This window comes from Podarcis liolepis (assembly GCF_965112155.1).
Source record: "Podarcis liolepis genome assembly, chromosome: 4".
NCBI lineage: Eukaryota > Metazoa > Chordata > Lepidosauria > Squamata > Lacertidae > Podarcis > Podarcis liolepis.
The window spans coordinates 55,601,806-55,619,825 of NC_139558.1; the positions used below are offsets into that span (position 1 = coordinate 55,601,806).

Consider the following 18,020-nt stretch of genomic DNA (forward strand, 5'->3'; position numbering starts at 1 on the left):
CTCGAACGTTTTGGCTCCCGAACGTCGCAAACTGGGAAGTGAGTGCTCCGGTTTTCAAACTTTTTCTGGGAAACTGAACGTCTGATGCAGCTTCAATGACTTCCGATTGAGTGCAGGAAGCTGCGCCTTGGTTTTCGAACATTTTCAGAAATCGAACGAACTTCCAGAACAGATTCCGTTTGAGAACCAAGGTACAACTGTATGTGCTTGCCTTGGAGTAAGTCCCATTGAGCTCAGTGGAGCTTGCTTCTGAGGAGAAATCTAGGGTTGTGGCTGAAAATCTAAACGGCTGAAAATGAAGCTTAACACTTCTGCAGTAATTCACTGTTGTTCTTTAGAAATGCTATGAGTATACCAGAGTATACATATGCATCTACTCTGGTTCATGCAGTTCAGCTTGCTCCTCAGTGCACACCCATCCCTTTCCCACCACCTTCTGTCAACAATGACATTGTGAACCAGTATTTAATTTAGCAGTACAATCTGCCAAGTTATTATTTTTATTAAATTTGTATTCATCTGAAGAACACAACATAACAATACAAAATGAAAAACGCAAGATTCTCTTCACATTGCTGTGGTTCTTCTTTAGACATCTTTGTCTTCACTCTTAATTTTAAAAGGAGACTGTGTGAAAAAATAACAACTGACAATATATGTCCTCACAACAGACTCTCACTCTCTCTTTTTGCATTTTCAGTTGTATAAAGAAATTGAAATCTGTGAGAAAATTACACAGCAAATTCGGATTGAAAAATCTGACACATCGTCTGATAACTATGGTGAGTTTGAGACACACACACACACACACACACACACACACACATATATTTGCCTTTACATATCTAAGCATGCTTTTAAATACATCTTCAGAAGATTTATTGAATAAACCACCTGTGGTCAAATCTCAGGACTGTCATTCACGTAGCTGTCACAGTGTGTGCCTCAGTATTAAGCCTTCTAATGAAACATGGCAAATCTGCCATTTTTGTCTTGCCTGAAGTGGTGTGCTAGATTTTCATGAGGGTTGATTTTAAGTGCAAAGGCTGGCCATTTCAAGAGCTGAGTCCTTCCAGGAATCAAGCCTCTCTTTGCTAAATAAATAAAGACTTTTCACACTAAGCAAGCCACAGCATCATCCCCAAGAAAGACTTTTTTCAAGGGCTGCCTTTTCTTTCGGCAGAAGCTGCCTTGCACCATTCTGCCACTGGATTTGGCCAGCTGTTAATTGGATCCATTTAAAGATATTCATTTATTGTAAATGACTCTTGCGCCACTTTTCAGGATCAAAGATTACCCCAAAGCAGCTTAGAATAAAGCGATCTCAAACAAGAACAATCAAACAACATTATTAACTCTACAGCAATACATAATTGTTAAATGTAAAAGTGAACAGAGCAATAGAAAATTAAAAATAACATAAAACCATCAGGGTTAAATTACTTAAACTTTTAATTACTTGCCCACGTTAAAGTAGCTTACATACTTCTAACAGAAATTATGTGTTGGTCATTAGCAAATAAGGTTGCCATCTTAACCCAATTTACCTGGGATTAAGCCCCATTGTATTCAATAGGACGTACTTCTGAGTAGTTATGGTTTAGCTTGCATTGCAATTTATTAACCCCCCCTCCTTTTTAAAAGTATGTACAACTACTGACTTCTTTGTTATGTAGACACTGCCTAGTGCTAGTCACCTGAACCCAACCAATTTTTGCCTTTATACCACAAATATCCATCTCTGAAGCTGTGATAATTCAGCGGTCTCATTTTTTCCTGCTGGGCTTCCATTAGGCAGTCCTGTTCATAGTGAATATATTATCTAAGATTACCCTTTCTTGCTGGCTTTGAATCTCTAAACACAATGAGATTTCTGTATTTCGTAGTACACAATGATATTCTACTGTCTTTTCTTTGTCCTTTCTCTTTCGAAAGTGATGAATGAAAGTATCTTTCCCTCTACAAAAATTACTTTGAAGGCAGTTTGATTGAGAATTGGATCCTATCACATCTGCTTCCTTATAGCTAATGGCCAATACTATGTTAAATATATTTCCCCCAGGAGGGTCATAAATATTTTGCTTAATAAACAAAAAGGCAAGCTGCTGCCTACATCTCCCTAGGAAGCCATCGAATTTCAGAGCAGCAAATGCCTCGTTTTAGAGAAAGCAATAAATAATGCATGATAGTTAACATGTATTTACATCCTGCAAACTTTGGAGCAGATGATACAAACGAAATGCACCTTGAGGCAGGACAAAGTCAAATGCAGATATCAAGTATGATGCACACTTCTAATCCAGGTGTTGGCAGCTATTTTCCTGAAAAAACATTTCCCTGAAACACTCTGTATCTCTGCGTCTGTTTCCCTTTCTCCCACCCCCACAGTTTTAAATATATGTGAGCCACTTGTGCCTTACCAGATTTAGAAAAAGTATAATATGTGGAGTGGTAACATGGCTTTAATCTTGGTCAGGCCTGTGTATTACACAATTCAGTGTAAGTGAGATCTATGTTTTGCTTAACATATTCACTTTTTTCTCTGTGTATCATGCACGTGCAGAATCCGGAAAGCAGAACCATAATGTTTTGCCCAAAACAAATAAAAAAACCATGTATTATTGTTGTCATCATGGAGTGTGGTATTCTGTTTTAGAGAGCAACTTGCATAGATTATTTCCATACAGGCTATATGAATAATGGTGGGAGTTTGGTCAGATTTGACAGGGTAAAGAAATGGTTTTACTTGATTAAAGCAAAGTTAATGGAATGGATCTTTTTGTGAAATTAAATCAAATGGTTCTCAGTTTTGCCACTGGGTATTTCAACAGGCTTTTCTCTGTCCTCTGTGGAAGAAGAGGGGATTCGGCGGCTCCATGTAAACAGTGTCAAAGAGACAGGCCTGGCTTTCAAAAAAGGTAGGGTGCCAGGGGGTGTTGTATTTCCCTTTAAAACTTTTCCAGTGTTCAACAAAATGAGCCCTTTCCTATTTCTGCTATTCAAGATTATACCAGATCTCCATTGCACCTATGACAAAAATCATTTAGGAATGGTGACAAAAAGTGTAACTACGGTACCTTCCAAATTATGATACTGTTCAGTCCGTCTCTTAATTTTAAAAGATGAATTTATTGTAAAGCTGGTAACACAGTTATGTTGAAAGTTGACTATACAGTGGTACCTCGTATTATGTACTTAATCCGTTCCTGAGGTCCGTTCATAACCGGAAACAGCTCATAACATGAGCTGGGCTTTCAGTAATGGCTCCTCCTGCTGCTGCCACACTGCTGGTGTGTGATTTCTGCTCACATCCTGGGGCAAAGTTCGCAACAATGGGCATCTACTTCCGGATTAGCAGAGTGTGTAACCCAAAGCATTCATAAGGGGGACAGTATGTAAAATGAGGTACCACTGTACATATTTCTGGACACTGAAGGTTGATATTCTTCCCTTTGCTGCATCTTTATATCTTGTGATGCTTTTGTTTCATGTTGATATAGGAGAAATAACTCAAATGATCACAAGAAGTAACCTCCGAAGAGGGTTGGGGCAGGGATAAATCACATTATGGTTACTTCTTTTTCAAATATCTATCTACATGCATGTTTTGAGAACATGAATATCTTAACGTGAGAACTTTGAAAACTGGACAGCAATATACATTTCCTTTGAATTTTTTTTTTAAATTATGACATTTATCCTACCATTGGAAACCTTCACACAATCATTACAACATAATTTTAGTTTTCTTGCAATACTAAATAAATTAAAAGAGACTCAGCTCTCTGTTCAGTCATGAACTGACATAGTGCTCTTGGGTGAGTTACTTACCTTTCTTGGTCTTAGTTTTTCTACTTGTAAAATGTACACAATTCTTATTTTCTAATAAAATGATTGAATGGAGAAATAAAATCAAGATTGTAAAACATGGAGCACAGTACCCAGAATGCTTTGCCATTCTGTACTGAACCTCATGTTGCCAGACACTTGGCTTGGCTGGACTGGGCTGTTGTATCATTACAGCACATCTTTGTGGTTTGTGCCCTAAAAGGGGTTTTCAGTAATGAAAAGTTTCTTGTTTGAAAGAAATAGCATATAGGCCAGAAGTGGCCCTCCAGATGCTTCTTGACTCCAACTCCCATCATTCCTGACTGGGGCTGATGGGAGTTGGAGTCCCCCAACATCTGGAGGACCACAGGTTAGCCAATCCCACCTTAGGCAGACATGAAATCTTAAATTCTGAATAGAAATCCAAATCTGATGGATAACTTTGAGTATGACTCTTGATTTTCTGCTTTCTCTTTGCAGGCCTGAAAGCTGGTGATGAGATCGTTGAAATCAATAAGAAAGCTGCTGAAGACTTGAATTCAGCCATGCTAAGAGATGTTCTTGTTCAGCCTTCTCTGTGCCTTACAGTACGGACTTATCCTGAGAGACAGGCAGGGCAGAAACTAATGCAGCTGCCACAACGCCGCACAGATGGTTCACTCGACTCGACCGACAGTCCATTGCGCTCTGTTGGCAATAGCCAAGGTACCCATGTTTACTAGCATTGTGGGCTTACATTTTTGAATCTTCCAACTCTTCAGTTCTATAAAAGAGACTTGCTGCTTTCAAAAACAGAAGCTGCTGCAATTTTAAAGGATACCTTTTTAAAGTTTTTAATCTGATGTTTCTCTTGCGGTGTCTTCCTTCACCTCTCTTCCAAACATCTTTTTATTTTTATTTTTTTAAAAAAACACTTCTTCATGTATACTACTGCCAGGCAAACCTGATGCAAACATTGATACATTTAAAAAGTTCCAAACATTGCTTAGTTTTTGGGCTATGGCAGCTTTCGAAAGTGTCTCTCTGTTTTGCCACAAGATGTCAGCAGTGTCCTAGGTGAAAGCGATTCTGTGTGGGATTCATTTGTCCACTGAACATGCTTGGTTAATAACAGAACAAAGATGAAAATGTTCTTAATGATGCAGTGAGGAATGGACCTTTTGAACATGCAGTTCATACTGACTGAGGTATTAGACTCCGACAGCAGGTGTTCAAAGCATGTCCTTGTATGCCCACAGACTATAACATCTTTCATACACTACTGTGTTCACCAGGAAACTTGCAGTATCCTAGTGGCAAAACAAGCACGAACAAATCCTAAGAAATATGCTTTTTAAGTCATTGTGGTCCTAAATGTTCATAGTGAAATAAGAGTTCAGGTAAGAAAGGAAGGGAAGCAATGGATTCACCTTGTTTGTGTGAATATTTTACCAGAAAAGCCCAGGTTCTTCCCAACAGGCAGGCCGTTTGTACGAAATTTGGTTGCTATCCTACACTTTCTAAGCACAATTTTCTTGTTACTTTTCAAGCCGCAAAAAGTATTGAGAGAAAGTTATCGGAAATTGTAGTGGAAAGTATGGGATAACTAGCTGTGCCGTATCCCCTATGTGTGAAAACACAAGCTCAATAAGCAGCTAGACAGGAAGCTCCCCAGATCTTTCCTTTTTCTGCTTTCCAGCACAAAAGATAAGGCTTTTTGCATGGTAGGAAAGATAGTCACGAACTCTGGGATATCACTGATGTTTGCAACTTCTGCAAAAAAGAAGAAGAAGAAGAAAAAGAGCAGCAGCAGAAGCACAATTTAGTCTATGGTTGAGGTCAGTTGAGGAACAACATGTTTGAAGTGTAAGGTAAAAACTGAGGAAAAGGAAAAGGGGGAGAGGGAACTGACCTGCTTGAGCCCTGAACAGGATATAATCTCCTGGAAGTGTGCATTAGGTTGGAAGAAGGAACGTGCTTCCATGGTTGACCCCTATCCCCATGCTGTATATCAGCAACACACCAAGGTGCAGGACCATCAGCCAGCCTTGTTCCTGAGCCCCTTTGCACTGCATAGCATAGGGAGGGAAAGCTTCAAGAAGCAGGAAATGAATTTTTAATAACATTCATTCTTGTTTTCAAATCTCACTTTTTAAGGATTCCAGAGTAAACGTTTTGTAGCCAGCAGAGTTTAAAGCCACACTTTTTATTTTTTATTATTTCATTTATTGAATTTATTTTCTGCCCCATACCCGGGGGTCTCAGGGTGGTTACTTTCTGTGAAGTAACATTGTTCTGGCCATGTCCAGGAAGCTTCTTACATGACCTACTGCACTGTCAGATGCTCCTCACTGAGGGCAGTATATGATCCAAGCCAGATAGTAACTTGAATAATTCATGTGCGTAAATCCCTGGTGCAATTTTGGTTGGGCACAGTGGTCTGGTTCACACATCACACTGAACAATAAATGAAGCTGCAGTTTCATGTGAACAAGAAGCATGCAGTTGCACGCTGTTGAATGTGTCTTTTCCAGAGTTTCATAGTACTACAGAGTGCCATAAAAAGTTTTTTAAAGGTGAACTGTAAACATACACTACTGCACTGCGTTTAAATAGCAATTGTAAAAATATATGGTTTCATTAAATTGATAGGGACAGCTCTGTGTGTGAGTGTTTGTTTGTGTATGTGTGTACATGCACAATAACACATGACTCATTTTTATTTGTGACACACAGTTTTGGTTTTAGGAGATTTTATTGAATGTTTTTGCATTACTTTTTTTGTAAACCACTTAAGGATTTGATGATATCAAGCAGTAGAAATTATTTGTACACACAAACATATATTTTCCAATAAATAGATGCAGACAGTAAAAAGCATTCCATGTGTTCAGCTGTTCACTTAAGGCCCAAATGAACATTTGCTCTCTGTCTGGGACTGGAGTCTATACTGCAGGAAGTAGATTAAGGCACGTTTTTCCTATAACAGGAAAGAGGGCCCAGATAACTATAAAAAGTATTAGTCTCATCAGAATAGGGTGAGATTCCACAAGGCTTTAAAGGGACTGTTGATCATAGTGGACAAAATGAAGCTGCTCAAACAAGATTGGATATGTCGGTGGCATTTTAAAGAATAGGTACTATTTTGATTAAATACTGAAATCTATTATTCAAGTAATATATTTTCAGTGCCATGGTGTTAGATTTTTTATAATTATTTAAAAACTATTCTCAAGTAATCAAGCCAGTTGAATAATTAGGGATTTTACTTCAGCTTTGATATCCATTATTTGAGGTATCTTCTTGATGAGTCATATATGAAACAAATACACCATTGCTCTTTCTGAGTTTTGCTCTCTTCAGCATGTTGCATCAACAGACTTAAAACTCACATAGCAATTGTGAGTTTGCCTATTATATCAGATTATATCAAATAATATCAATATTATATCAAATTTTCAGGTTGTTAAGAAACAATTTGCCAGCAGAATTTTAAAAGACTATGGCATTTACCAGTGGATCACATGGCAATTTGCATGGTGCATTTGGCAAACTACTTGTTCATTATGTATTTATTTAAAACATTAGTAGCCTGCCTTACCTCAGCAGAACTCAAGTGGCCAACGACAATTAAATTAAAACAACCGTTTAATGACCAATAAAAGCAGTACTGTTGTGCCCATCTGAGATACAGTATTTTATTTTGAGCTCTTCAAGGTATTTCTGGAAGCAATATATGAACATAATGTATTACTTATTAGAGCAGAATGTAGGTAATTTTAAATATATATCTAGTCATCTCATTATTACTGCTCCCATTCCCGCAGATCTAGTGTCATAAATGTTTGTTGTTTCATGCAAGCAACACTACACATAAAGCTACGAAAAATACTCAGTTTTACTCTGACCCCACCCCACTCTGATGTATACTTTTTGCAAATAGTAATGGGCTCCATTAATGGCAATTTCAAGTGATCTAAGTGAAGTGTGCTCTAATAATGGCACTGGAGAGCTAAAAAGTGTTGTGTGTTTGCTCATGACATAACAGTATTTGCTGTGTTGCACTTCTGAATTGTTGTTCAACCCATTATTTCACACTTCTGTCTCATCCTAACAGGACGCTTGTTCTGCAGTGATCAGGACAGCTGTGCTGAGACAACTCCAGAAGAGGCAGAAGTGCATGTCTTGGAGTCGTCCAGTGAGGGTGATAAAACTGGCAAGGTGTGAAACTTTCATTTTCACATTGTAAATAGCAGAATCACTGCAGGCTAAAAGCTGGCATGCTGACTTCACAGCTGTGTGCGATTAGAGCGTCTCTTCCAGGATAATGTTTACCTTGGGGTGTTTTTTTAAAAGTGTTTACATGATATGGAATGAACCCAATTAGAGCCTTGATTATAGCTCGACACCACCTGCTGTACCCAAATGCTCCCCCTTTGCCCATCATGGGTGGGTGTGGTGTGGTAATAATGATCTTGAATATAAAACACTACAGCCCCTTTGCTTTGGTTGTGAGTCTCCCTGAATGCCACTTGCCACATTTTCACATGCAGCCCTGCCTGTGCTTATAATTCTTAATATATGATATGCTCAAATATATTTTTGCTTGTTGCAGAGTTTGCATGGTGGAATCCTAAATGGAAAGAAATGTTAGGTGTTCTACCTTTTAATTGTAGTGGAACTCAACAATTAAATTAAACTGACCAAACAACTGGATTATTAATTGGGATACCCATCCCAATTGGGAGCTTATTAACATATGAGTTTATTTTTATGGGTGCCCTGTGAAGACGAGGTTGTTGTTTTTTTGTAACTGTGTGTGCAAAAATACAATTCAGCGTTAAAAGGACAAGCATTTCAAAAGTTGTTTGATGAGTGCTTTCATTTTACACTCCACTGAAAGCGTGTAACCCCTTCAGAATTTTTCTGATAGTTAGTAACAGATAAGGTAAGTAGGTCTGAGCTTCCTTTTGTGTTCCTGTATTGCAATGGTTTCCTCATAATAGTTTACTAATTACAACTTCTGCCTGAAGACAGCTTCACATATTACAAATTTATTAAATGAATGCCACTTTTTGTGAATGAAATTCCACGTTTGTAATACATGCAGGTTGTCACATGTGACAAGCACTTTAATGTTTATTAACACAAGGCAGGAAGCTGAATTTGGTGGTATATCATATATTTGGTGGGGTGTACACGTAAAAAAATAAATGTGTGTGTAATTATCATACGTGACTATATTTATGTGGGTTACATGAAATATCCAATCTCAAAATTGTATCCAGGTAAGAAAGTAATTTTGTGGGAGGTGGCTCTTGGTTACGAATTAATCCACAAATGGTGTTGTTAGGATATCATAGTGGAAAGGAAGGAAAAACCTCATGGCCTCAGATTTCCTGCCCCTTTGTCTAACTAGCCTATAGCCCTTCCTTTGATAGCTAGACAGTGGAAGTCTGCTAGCAGGAGGTATTCCCAAGCTTGAAGCAGCTGCAAAATTGCATCAGCTACTAGAGCTCAGATGCAGAGCTCATATGACAAGCAGGAGGCTGTTGAAGTTTGCACTCTGGTTTCCTGCAGGACCTATTATAGTAAGTGATGCTGGGTGGGTTTTCTGGCTTAGAAAAGAAGGGAAGTTCTGACCTCTAGAGGTATGTAGATCTTAAAATGTTAAGTATGGTCTTTGCTGGATTAATAAGGTGTTTAGAAAGGGTATGTCTCATTTTTAAAAGTGAGTAGTGTGGGAACTGGTTCATAGTTTTAAAATATTCTTATGCTGGTGCTTGTGCTATTATCTAGATTTTTACATTTTGCAAACTGCAGTGGTCATGTCCTGAGATTTTCTTCTTTTCAGCTGCAGATGTCTTAGATCAGTGGTCCCAAACTTTTTCCCCCACAGACCACATGAATATTGCTGATGGTCTTTGTGGAATCACTTAATTATTATTCTGCTTGTTGTAGCAATTGCAGGGCACTTTGCTGGATGAAGTATTATTTTTAATTGTATGTTTATGCTTCTTTTGTTTTGTATATAATGTATTTCATTGCATCACAATTTGAATTCTATAGAATTCAGATTGTTGTGCAATAAAATAAGAAATAAAAGAATGAATAAACATACAATTAGGGATCAATATGAATATTTAATGTGGACATGCCATGGACCATTTAAATGAAGCTCAGACTACAGCTGGTCCACGGACCACAGTTTAGGAACCCGCCTCTTAGATAAAGATATGTTTTTAAGGTTAATAAATATGTATATTAGGGGAAAATGCAGTAGCTTGTCAGCTCCATGTAGCAAAACATACATCGTTGATGACCAACTTTCTTAAACTAGCTGAGTCATTAATACTCAGTAGACGAGTGTAATACCTTTCTAACTTGTGTAATCTCTTCCGTAGCAGAAGAATACAATAAGGAATGGAAACTTGCTTTGTATAAACGAAATGCCATTTATTTAATGTGCTCTTAATATGCTGAAATGCATGTTTTGTTTATAAAGAGAGGCATACTTTTGAATTAATTCTGGATTTTTATTAAAGGTTTTAAAGGTGTGTGTTTACGCTGCTTGTTTAACCTGTGTTTACACTGGAGAAAGCATTGCAAATGAATTCGTATTTTGAGTTGAATCGTTCATATATAATGCATAGCACAATAGCACAGCACATGCTTCCTGTATTCTTATGTGATTTATGACTCTTTAATAACAAAAGATTATAGGAGCTCACTTGATTAACCTTATGTGGGTGTATGCTTGAAAAGTGGTTCTTTTACGTACTTCATTCCTAATTCTATCATAGCATTATATTTATGCTGAATTAAATCAAAGCTTTCCAGCAATAGCACCTTCCTTGTACAACACTAAATGTGCTTTTGTACATCTACAGTTAGATTTCTTCTGCAGACTATGTTATATCAGTTGCATCATTAGTCTTCGTAGGACAGTGTTTCTAATAAGCCTTAAATGCCTACCCAAAATGTTTATTAGCCGCCTTGTACCACACATACTTAGGTCAGTAGTATAGAAAAGAACAAACCTTCTTAGGCTTGATCCAGGCTTGGAAGTATGGTGTGTGTGTGTGTGTGTGTGTGTGTGTTAATGGTATCCATTTATTTCTTTTGGACAAAATTGATGTACTGCAATATAGGATGAAGCTGGGAAAAGCAAACCTCTAGAAGGAAGGATTTGGTTGACCTCTCATCCCAGTGATGTTTCCAACTGCATCTCTTTGCTTTCTGCCAAAAAACCCAATCACACTTTAACAGCATTGTGCTGTTCAATTCACATCTGACTGGGGGTGGTCTGGCTGTCACTGAGATGCTCCCTGCGGGAGAAGAGCCATTGTATTATCCTGTAATACACACGATGTACATATATGTACACACAGATGGGTTGAATTGGTACCCATGAAAATGTTTTTGGGGGGTGGAAAGGAGATTTCAAGAGGCTGAAAAGTTTTATATAGCCCCCCTTGCTTTTCTGGTATAGCCCCCCCTCTTTTTGGGGCTGCTTCTCTCCCCAATCCACAGGCTCAGTATAATTTAAAGCAAGCAAACGAAAAGCTCAAAGGGCTTCTTCTTTAGAGAATCTGAGCCAGTCAAGGATCACATGGCCATCACGATAACAACCTGTCATTACAGCCCATCAGATTGGCTAAGTGACAACACCATGGTGCTAATTCAGAGCAAGAGCAAAAAGCATTGTCTATACTCTGATTTGGTTTTCTGTCTTTCTTCATTCGTGATATAGCCAAATCTGGTTTTCTGCATGAAACCTGTTCAGTCTAATTGTCCTACATAATGATATCACAAGGCTAAATTAGAGTGTGGATAGTACCCACTCTGAATGGGCAAATATATTTTGTACTACTCATTCCCGAAATGAGCTGTGCTGATTTGGTTGTGTGGGTGTAAAATGCACCCTCTGCCCTGTTTTGACTTGATATTTTTATTTCAAATCCCCTTTTGGGGATAAAAAACTGCTGCCCGTTTGTTGCCTTTCATCTAAATTAAGGCAGCTGTATCTTAGCACTGCAGCTAATTAGCTAGCGATGGTAGCAAAGAGTCATGATTTTTGTTCAAATTATTAAAGTATTTTGAACATGTTTCCCCCTTATATTTTAGCAATGAAGGACAGTCGTTTTGCTTCTTGCATTCAAAGCACATTAATTACGTTCTCTCACCGTCTACTAGTATGATTTGTAAAATATCTTACCTAAACTTCTTACCAGCTATTGGCTTTCAAAGATTTCTAATTGGCAACCTGCTTTATTTCTGGAAATGTTAATATTCTTGTGCAGCACAGGTTGTAGCCAATCAGCTCTCCGGAGCCTCAGGCAATAGACATTTATTTTCCACCGGGGATTTTGCTTCTTCCTTTCAAGTTTAAGCTGTCCTTGCTTGAGTACTTTTTCGAAAGCTCCTTGAAAGGGAGAATTAAGGACTGACTCTGCAGCTTAAATCAGAGAATTTCATTCTAGTTGACTCTATTGAGCGTGTAAAGTCTGAAGAGGAATACAAGAGGAATCTGGTAGCTGCCCATTCTCATTAACATGCAAGAAGGTATCCAGCAGTCAGGAATACTATGAATTGGAATGAGAATATGTATTTTTTTTTTACCCATAAAGTAGGTCAAGAAATCTCGATGTGGGGTGTGTCTACCCTCCGTCCATTTTTTATTGCTGAAAATGGCGAATAATGGTATTGTCAGAGTAACATCGTTTTGGTGATGTCAGTTTATTGGAGAGTTAAACGTAAGCCCAGAAATGAAGGCACCGGGAGAGCTTCTGATTCTCTTCGGCATATGCTTCATATGGTGAGATCTACCATATAGCGGAAATAATGAGAGAATGTTATGTTGTTATGCTGCATTTTAAAGGAATAATTGGCTGATGCTATCAAAGCAAATTAGGTGATTTTCCAAGTCTTGCCTTGAACATGCAATAATCTGGGTCACCAGAATATCACACAAGGTGAGATGGGGGTGAAATTTGTTATCCAGCTGAAAGAACATTAAATAAGCAGTGAAATTTGAGATTCAGCTGTTTTATAGTTGGATGAGGTAGAAATCTTGGGGAGCAAAATGTTATTGTATTGTGGAAAGGGGGGGAGCATTTTTAATGTGGCTTTTATTGGTCCTTGGGTGCATCCAATTCTGCAAGCCTAAAAATGCAGATTATGGCCAACCGAAGTGAATGACAATTTGGATCTCCAGCAATTACTACTTCTCTTTAAAATATGTAATAAATGCTGATCTTTAATACACATATTTTTCAAGAAAAGATCCATATTAGTGGATGAGATAATTATTGCTTTTACTATCAGTTAACTTTAAAGATATGTAATTAAGCAGGTCTCAGATGAAGTAGATTCTTGCCTATGAAAGCTCATGCTTATAGCAGCTAAGAATTCCATGTACAGTTTTTCGGCTGTATTTTGTATCTTTGGCATGTTAAAGAATCACGTGTTGTTCCTTCTGGATATAATAGCAGGCAATTTGTCTAAAGATAGAAAAGTTTGTGTAAAAACTTCTGAAAATGGTTATGAACCTGTATTTGTCAGGATATTGACATGTCCTGTCAATAAGTCCATGATTGTAGTTCTCTTTAAAACTTTTATTTGTGCTTTGATGTCTTGTGCGTCAAACTGTTCCTCTGTGTGGGGCTTGGCTTTATATGTGACCACTGCAATTTGCACAACCATGGTGGTCCTTTTTCTAAGCAATCAAAATTGTGTTAGGCATGTCCATATAACCCCTGCTGGCTTATAAACCTTCTGGCCTCATATGCCTTTTGTCATGTATTTAAATTCATTGGTCTTCATGGAAATCACACAAAAAACAAAACACAATGTTCAATAAGGCACTAGAGCTCTGTTTCTGGTTCAGCAAACCATAAACTTCACAATCAAATGCAAACTTGCAAGACTTGGTGGAATATGTGTGTATATTACATACACATTGTATGATAAACACATACAAACACATATTGCAATATGAAATAATATTTTCATAAGCTATATAACTTTTATTGGGTCAGTGTTGTGTGTGTGTTTTTAGCTTTCTGTTAGCACAAGCTAAATCCTGCAAAGATTCAGTAGGAGAGTCTCTAAAAATAACCTTGTGCTGAAGTCTCTGTTTCAGTTACTCAACCTTACCTATCCCACACACCAATAAACAAACTCAACTGCTTACTGGTTTCCTACATACCTTTGATATGCTCTCCAAGGGGCATATGGTAGCTGGAGAGGTTCATTTGGTCCTCATGATCTGTGGATGATTAGGGTCCATTTCCCTCTTCTAAGAACTGGAACCAGAAACACCCCTTCCAGTTCAGATCTCCATATTCCTTGACCCCAACAAAAACGCTCCTGTTTACTCTCCTGGTATATTGTAGAAATGGAGTGTTGGAAGGGACCCCAAGGGTCATCTACTCCAACCCCCTGCAATACAGGAATCTTTTGCCTAGCATGGGGCTTGAACCCTCAACTCTGAGATTAAGAGTCTCATGCTCGACTGACTATGTCCTGTATATGTTGTGCTTTCCTGCTCTTGAGCTTATCAACTAATAATAGGCTGTGTAGAAACTCTTGCTTGATGTCAGATAGTGGCTACAAGCTTCCAACCCTCTAACTGACATTTCTGGTCAGCAACAGTCTAGATTATTGTCAGTTCTTCTGGACCTTTCTTCTGTTGTTGTCATATTAATTAAATTTGTATACTGCCCTTCATTTGAAGGTCACAGGACATTTCATAACATAAATCAATAACCCTTCTCCCACCAACACATTTAAAAAGCCATAGAAGGTTAATCAAACAAACACCTGGCATGTAAAGATAAGTAATGATGGTGCCAGATGAGCCTTCCTGGGGAGAGCATTGCACAAATGGATAGCCACCTCAGTAAGGTCCTAATCCATTTAAGGCTTTATAGGTCAAAGCCAGCACTTTGAATTGGGCCCAGAAACTTAATTGGCAACCAGTTCAGCTGGACCAGAATTGGTGTAATATGCTGAAATTGTCTTCTCCCAGTGAGCAACATGGCAATTCTACACCAGTTGAAGTTTCTGAACTGTCTTCAGAGGCAGCCCTACATATAACATGTTGCAGAGATTATCAGAGCATAGAGAACAGAAATTAGGCTATCCCTGTTCAGATAGTAGCGCAGCTGGGCAATTTCTGTATTGTGGAGTGCCATCGTGCACCTTTCCCTCAGCAACAACAAAATGACAAATGAGGTAAACAAGCGGGTGGTAGTAAAACCTGTCAGTTTAAAATAAAAGGCATATTCAGTGTCTTCTCTGCTTGGCCTCCTGGGAACAATCTTGTGTCAAGCAATTCTAGCAAACTCCTAAGGGTGTGAATATCTCAGTAATTGGCATCTCAAACCTGGACATTTGAGCCAGCTCTCTTACTGCGACATCTGAATAACATTTCTGCACTGTTGATATAACCTCTTGCGAAGTTGTGCTGATGCAGCAGTTGGTAAACCCTGTCCTAAGCAGCTATTTCCTAGTGCAGCAGGCTTCAGGACTGGGCTTGTAGCATGCTTTAATTACCTTGTGTACAGCATCGCATAGTTCCTTTAGAAAAGTAATCATGTGTAATTTGCATTCTTCTGGTGTCGATGTAATATGCCACATTTTGCTTTAGAAGAGCCCGGTAATTTGACATTCTTTAAATCGGAGAAACAATGATGATAGCTTAATCTGGACATTTCAATGGGACTGGTAACGATGGCACCATTGTTTCTGGCAAATAACATCGGCTATATGTGTGTTTTTAATTTTCAAGAGCACAGAACAGGTTGCTGCTTTTTGTCGCAGTCTTCATGAGATGAATTCGTCTGACTCTTGTGTGACCCCTCAGGAATTTACTGGGCCTCAGCAAGCCACTACAAGACAGCTAACCGATGCTGACAAACTGCGCAAGGTTATTTGTGAACTCCTTGAAACAGAACGCACATATGTCAAGGTGAACTGCTGCTTTTGGGAAATGCTTAATAGTCATGTATAAAAGGCAGTGTGGAGGGATGCGCTCACCCTGAAAGGGGCTTGATCCTTTGTGTGTGCTCCCCTGAAGCCTGCACATAAAATGCACGGGCAACTGGACTGTCCATTGTCTTCTATTGTCTTCACCTGCCCACCCCATGGCCTGAAAACCTTGGCTGATGCAGGAGAAAGGGAAGAAGCAGACACAGAAAAGCACTTGGGACTGCACATCCTAGCATCCCTGCGGGGAAATTGGTACAACCCTCAGTTTCCCACAAGTGATGCTGGAATGTGTAATCCTCACAAGGGCATGGGTGCTCTGAGCATCGCCACCGCCATCTCCCATCTTCTCCAGTCCTGGATAAGCTTAGTGAGGTGAACAAGAAAGGGTGGTGGTGGTGGAAACTTAGAGTCAGGTGGGAGTAGTAGCTGCTCCTCTGTATCCTGCTCACAAGAGCAAGCATGTTCACCTTTGCAAGCACTCCCATTAGATTGTTTGTGAAATCCCTAGTCTTAAGCTTCTGTCTCTTAGTCACAAACCTGGTGGAGCAGGGCATTTTTCTATTCCCCGCTGATGTCAAAGTTCTGGCAGGAGCTAAGTAGCTGCAAATGGCTCTCTCTGGGAGCCCACATGTTTGCATGGTCCCTGTAAGCCTTGGCTTTGTTTACTGTGTCATGTGACCTAGCCAATAGTTTATTAAGATGGCTTGTTTAACCAATCATTGTGTTTTACCACAATTTATGGTTCACTACTTAGGGGTTCTTTGCAACTGAAAGTTAACAAGGCAGAAACCCTTCTTTACCACACTGAATGAAGAGAGGGTTGGGGGAGAGTATGAGCCCAATGCTTAGATCAGACATGCTGAGTCTTCTTTTACGTTTTGCTAAATTCTGTTTACATTATGTGCAAACTAGCTCCAGGAAGATGCTTTAAACCTATACTTTCTAGGATTGGGAGAAAATGCATCTAAAGTAATATTCTTTTACTTCCAGGATTTAAATTGTCTAATGGAGAGATACCTGATGCCTCTGCAAAAGGAAACATTCCTCACTCAAGAAGAGGTATGGAGCTTTTCCCAGCATATTGTTCAGGAAAGTTTGTTGGCTGAAATTAAACAAGATGAAGTGTAGATTCGAACCGTGAAATTCTGAAATGGATTTTTGAGCATAATGAAGCTGATGACTGGTATTGCCAAGGATTTGTAAGGGCAAACATGTTCAAATAAAGGCTGGTTAGCAGGATTAGACTTTTATACTAAAATCAGATTGCTGGCATTTAGGAGTCTAAAAATGTAGAGATAATGTGTTGTTACATATTTCATGTGAGAGGAATAAATTTCAACCCATGTTTCCCTATTTCTTTCTCACCAGCTTGACGTTCTCTTTGGAAATTTGACTGAAATGGTGGCATTTCAGGTTGAATTCCTGAAAACGCTTGAAGATGGGGTGAGGTTGGTTCCAGATCTGGAAAAGCTTGAAAAAGTTGACCAGTTTAAAGTAAGCATTTATTTTAATTATTCATTAGCATTACTCTCCATTAATTTAATTTAATTTAATTCAATTCAATTCATAGTATGCTATAAGGATGTTTCTCACTTGTATTTTTGTTGAAGAGTAAACAACAGAAATTTCATTGTCTTAAGACCTCATTTCAGGCAAGGCTAGTGTGCCATTTTCTAGAAAATAACTGTGGAAATCTGAACTATAAACTGCAATCTGTTTGCTCTTGACAAAAAAGCAGAAAAGAAAGCCACTTCTTTATTACCCTTCTCTTTCCTGTTACCAGGAATTACATAATACATAAAAGAAATGTAAAGAAAAAAAGTAAAAAATAATTGCAAAGAAGCAGTATCAGAAGAACTGAAAACTGTTTTAAATATTGTATTATTAGGTTATAACATTACTAAACGGGAATATGTGCATGTTCTATAAATCTTTTTCATTTAAGTGCAGATTGTTTCAGTTTTTTACTTTCATCTGACCTCAGTAAGAGAGCAGGATTGTGTGGTAAATGATCCCTAGGTGTGAGTTTCTTGTAGGGCTGTGCATTAAATAAATAATAAGGTCAGTCTCTTGGTAGTGATCTCTCCCTTCATGAAGCAGCTTTTGATGGTCTGTTGCTATGGATGCTACCCAGAAACTTTCCTCATTCCCTCTGAAGGTAGGAGGGAATTCTAGATTTGTGAACTACCTCCTTCAGAAATGAAAATGTCCACCTTCCT

At 38.6% G+C, this 18,020-nt stretch overlaps 1 protein-coding gene across 14 annotated transcripts in view; it reads left to right on the forward strand.

Moving 5' to 3' along the window:
• TIAM1 (TIAM Rac1 associated GEF 1) overlaps positions 1 to 18,020 on the forward strand; it is a 188,274-nt gene that overhangs the window by 153,461 nt on the left and 16,793 nt on the right. For 13 of the 14 annotated variants that reach the window (XM_083500321.1, XM_083500329.1, XM_083500326.1 and 10 more), the window contains 7 exons: positions 701 to 782; positions 2,832 to 2,918; positions 4,309 to 4,533; positions 7,925 to 8,028; positions 15,602 to 15,781; positions 16,792 to 16,860; positions 17,170 to 17,295. In XM_083500321.1, coding sequence (XP_083356447.1) covers positions 701 to 782; positions 2,832 to 2,918; positions 4,309 to 4,533; positions 7,925 to 8,028; positions 15,602 to 15,781; positions 16,792 to 16,860; positions 17,170 to 17,295 — 873 coding nt within the window. The remainder of the gene's footprint in view (positions 1 to 700; positions 783 to 2,831; positions 2,919 to 4,308; positions 4,534 to 7,924; positions 8,029 to 15,601; positions 15,782 to 16,791; positions 16,861 to 17,169; positions 17,296 to 18,020) is intronic. The other variant, XM_083500320.1, reaches the window with a different exon arrangement.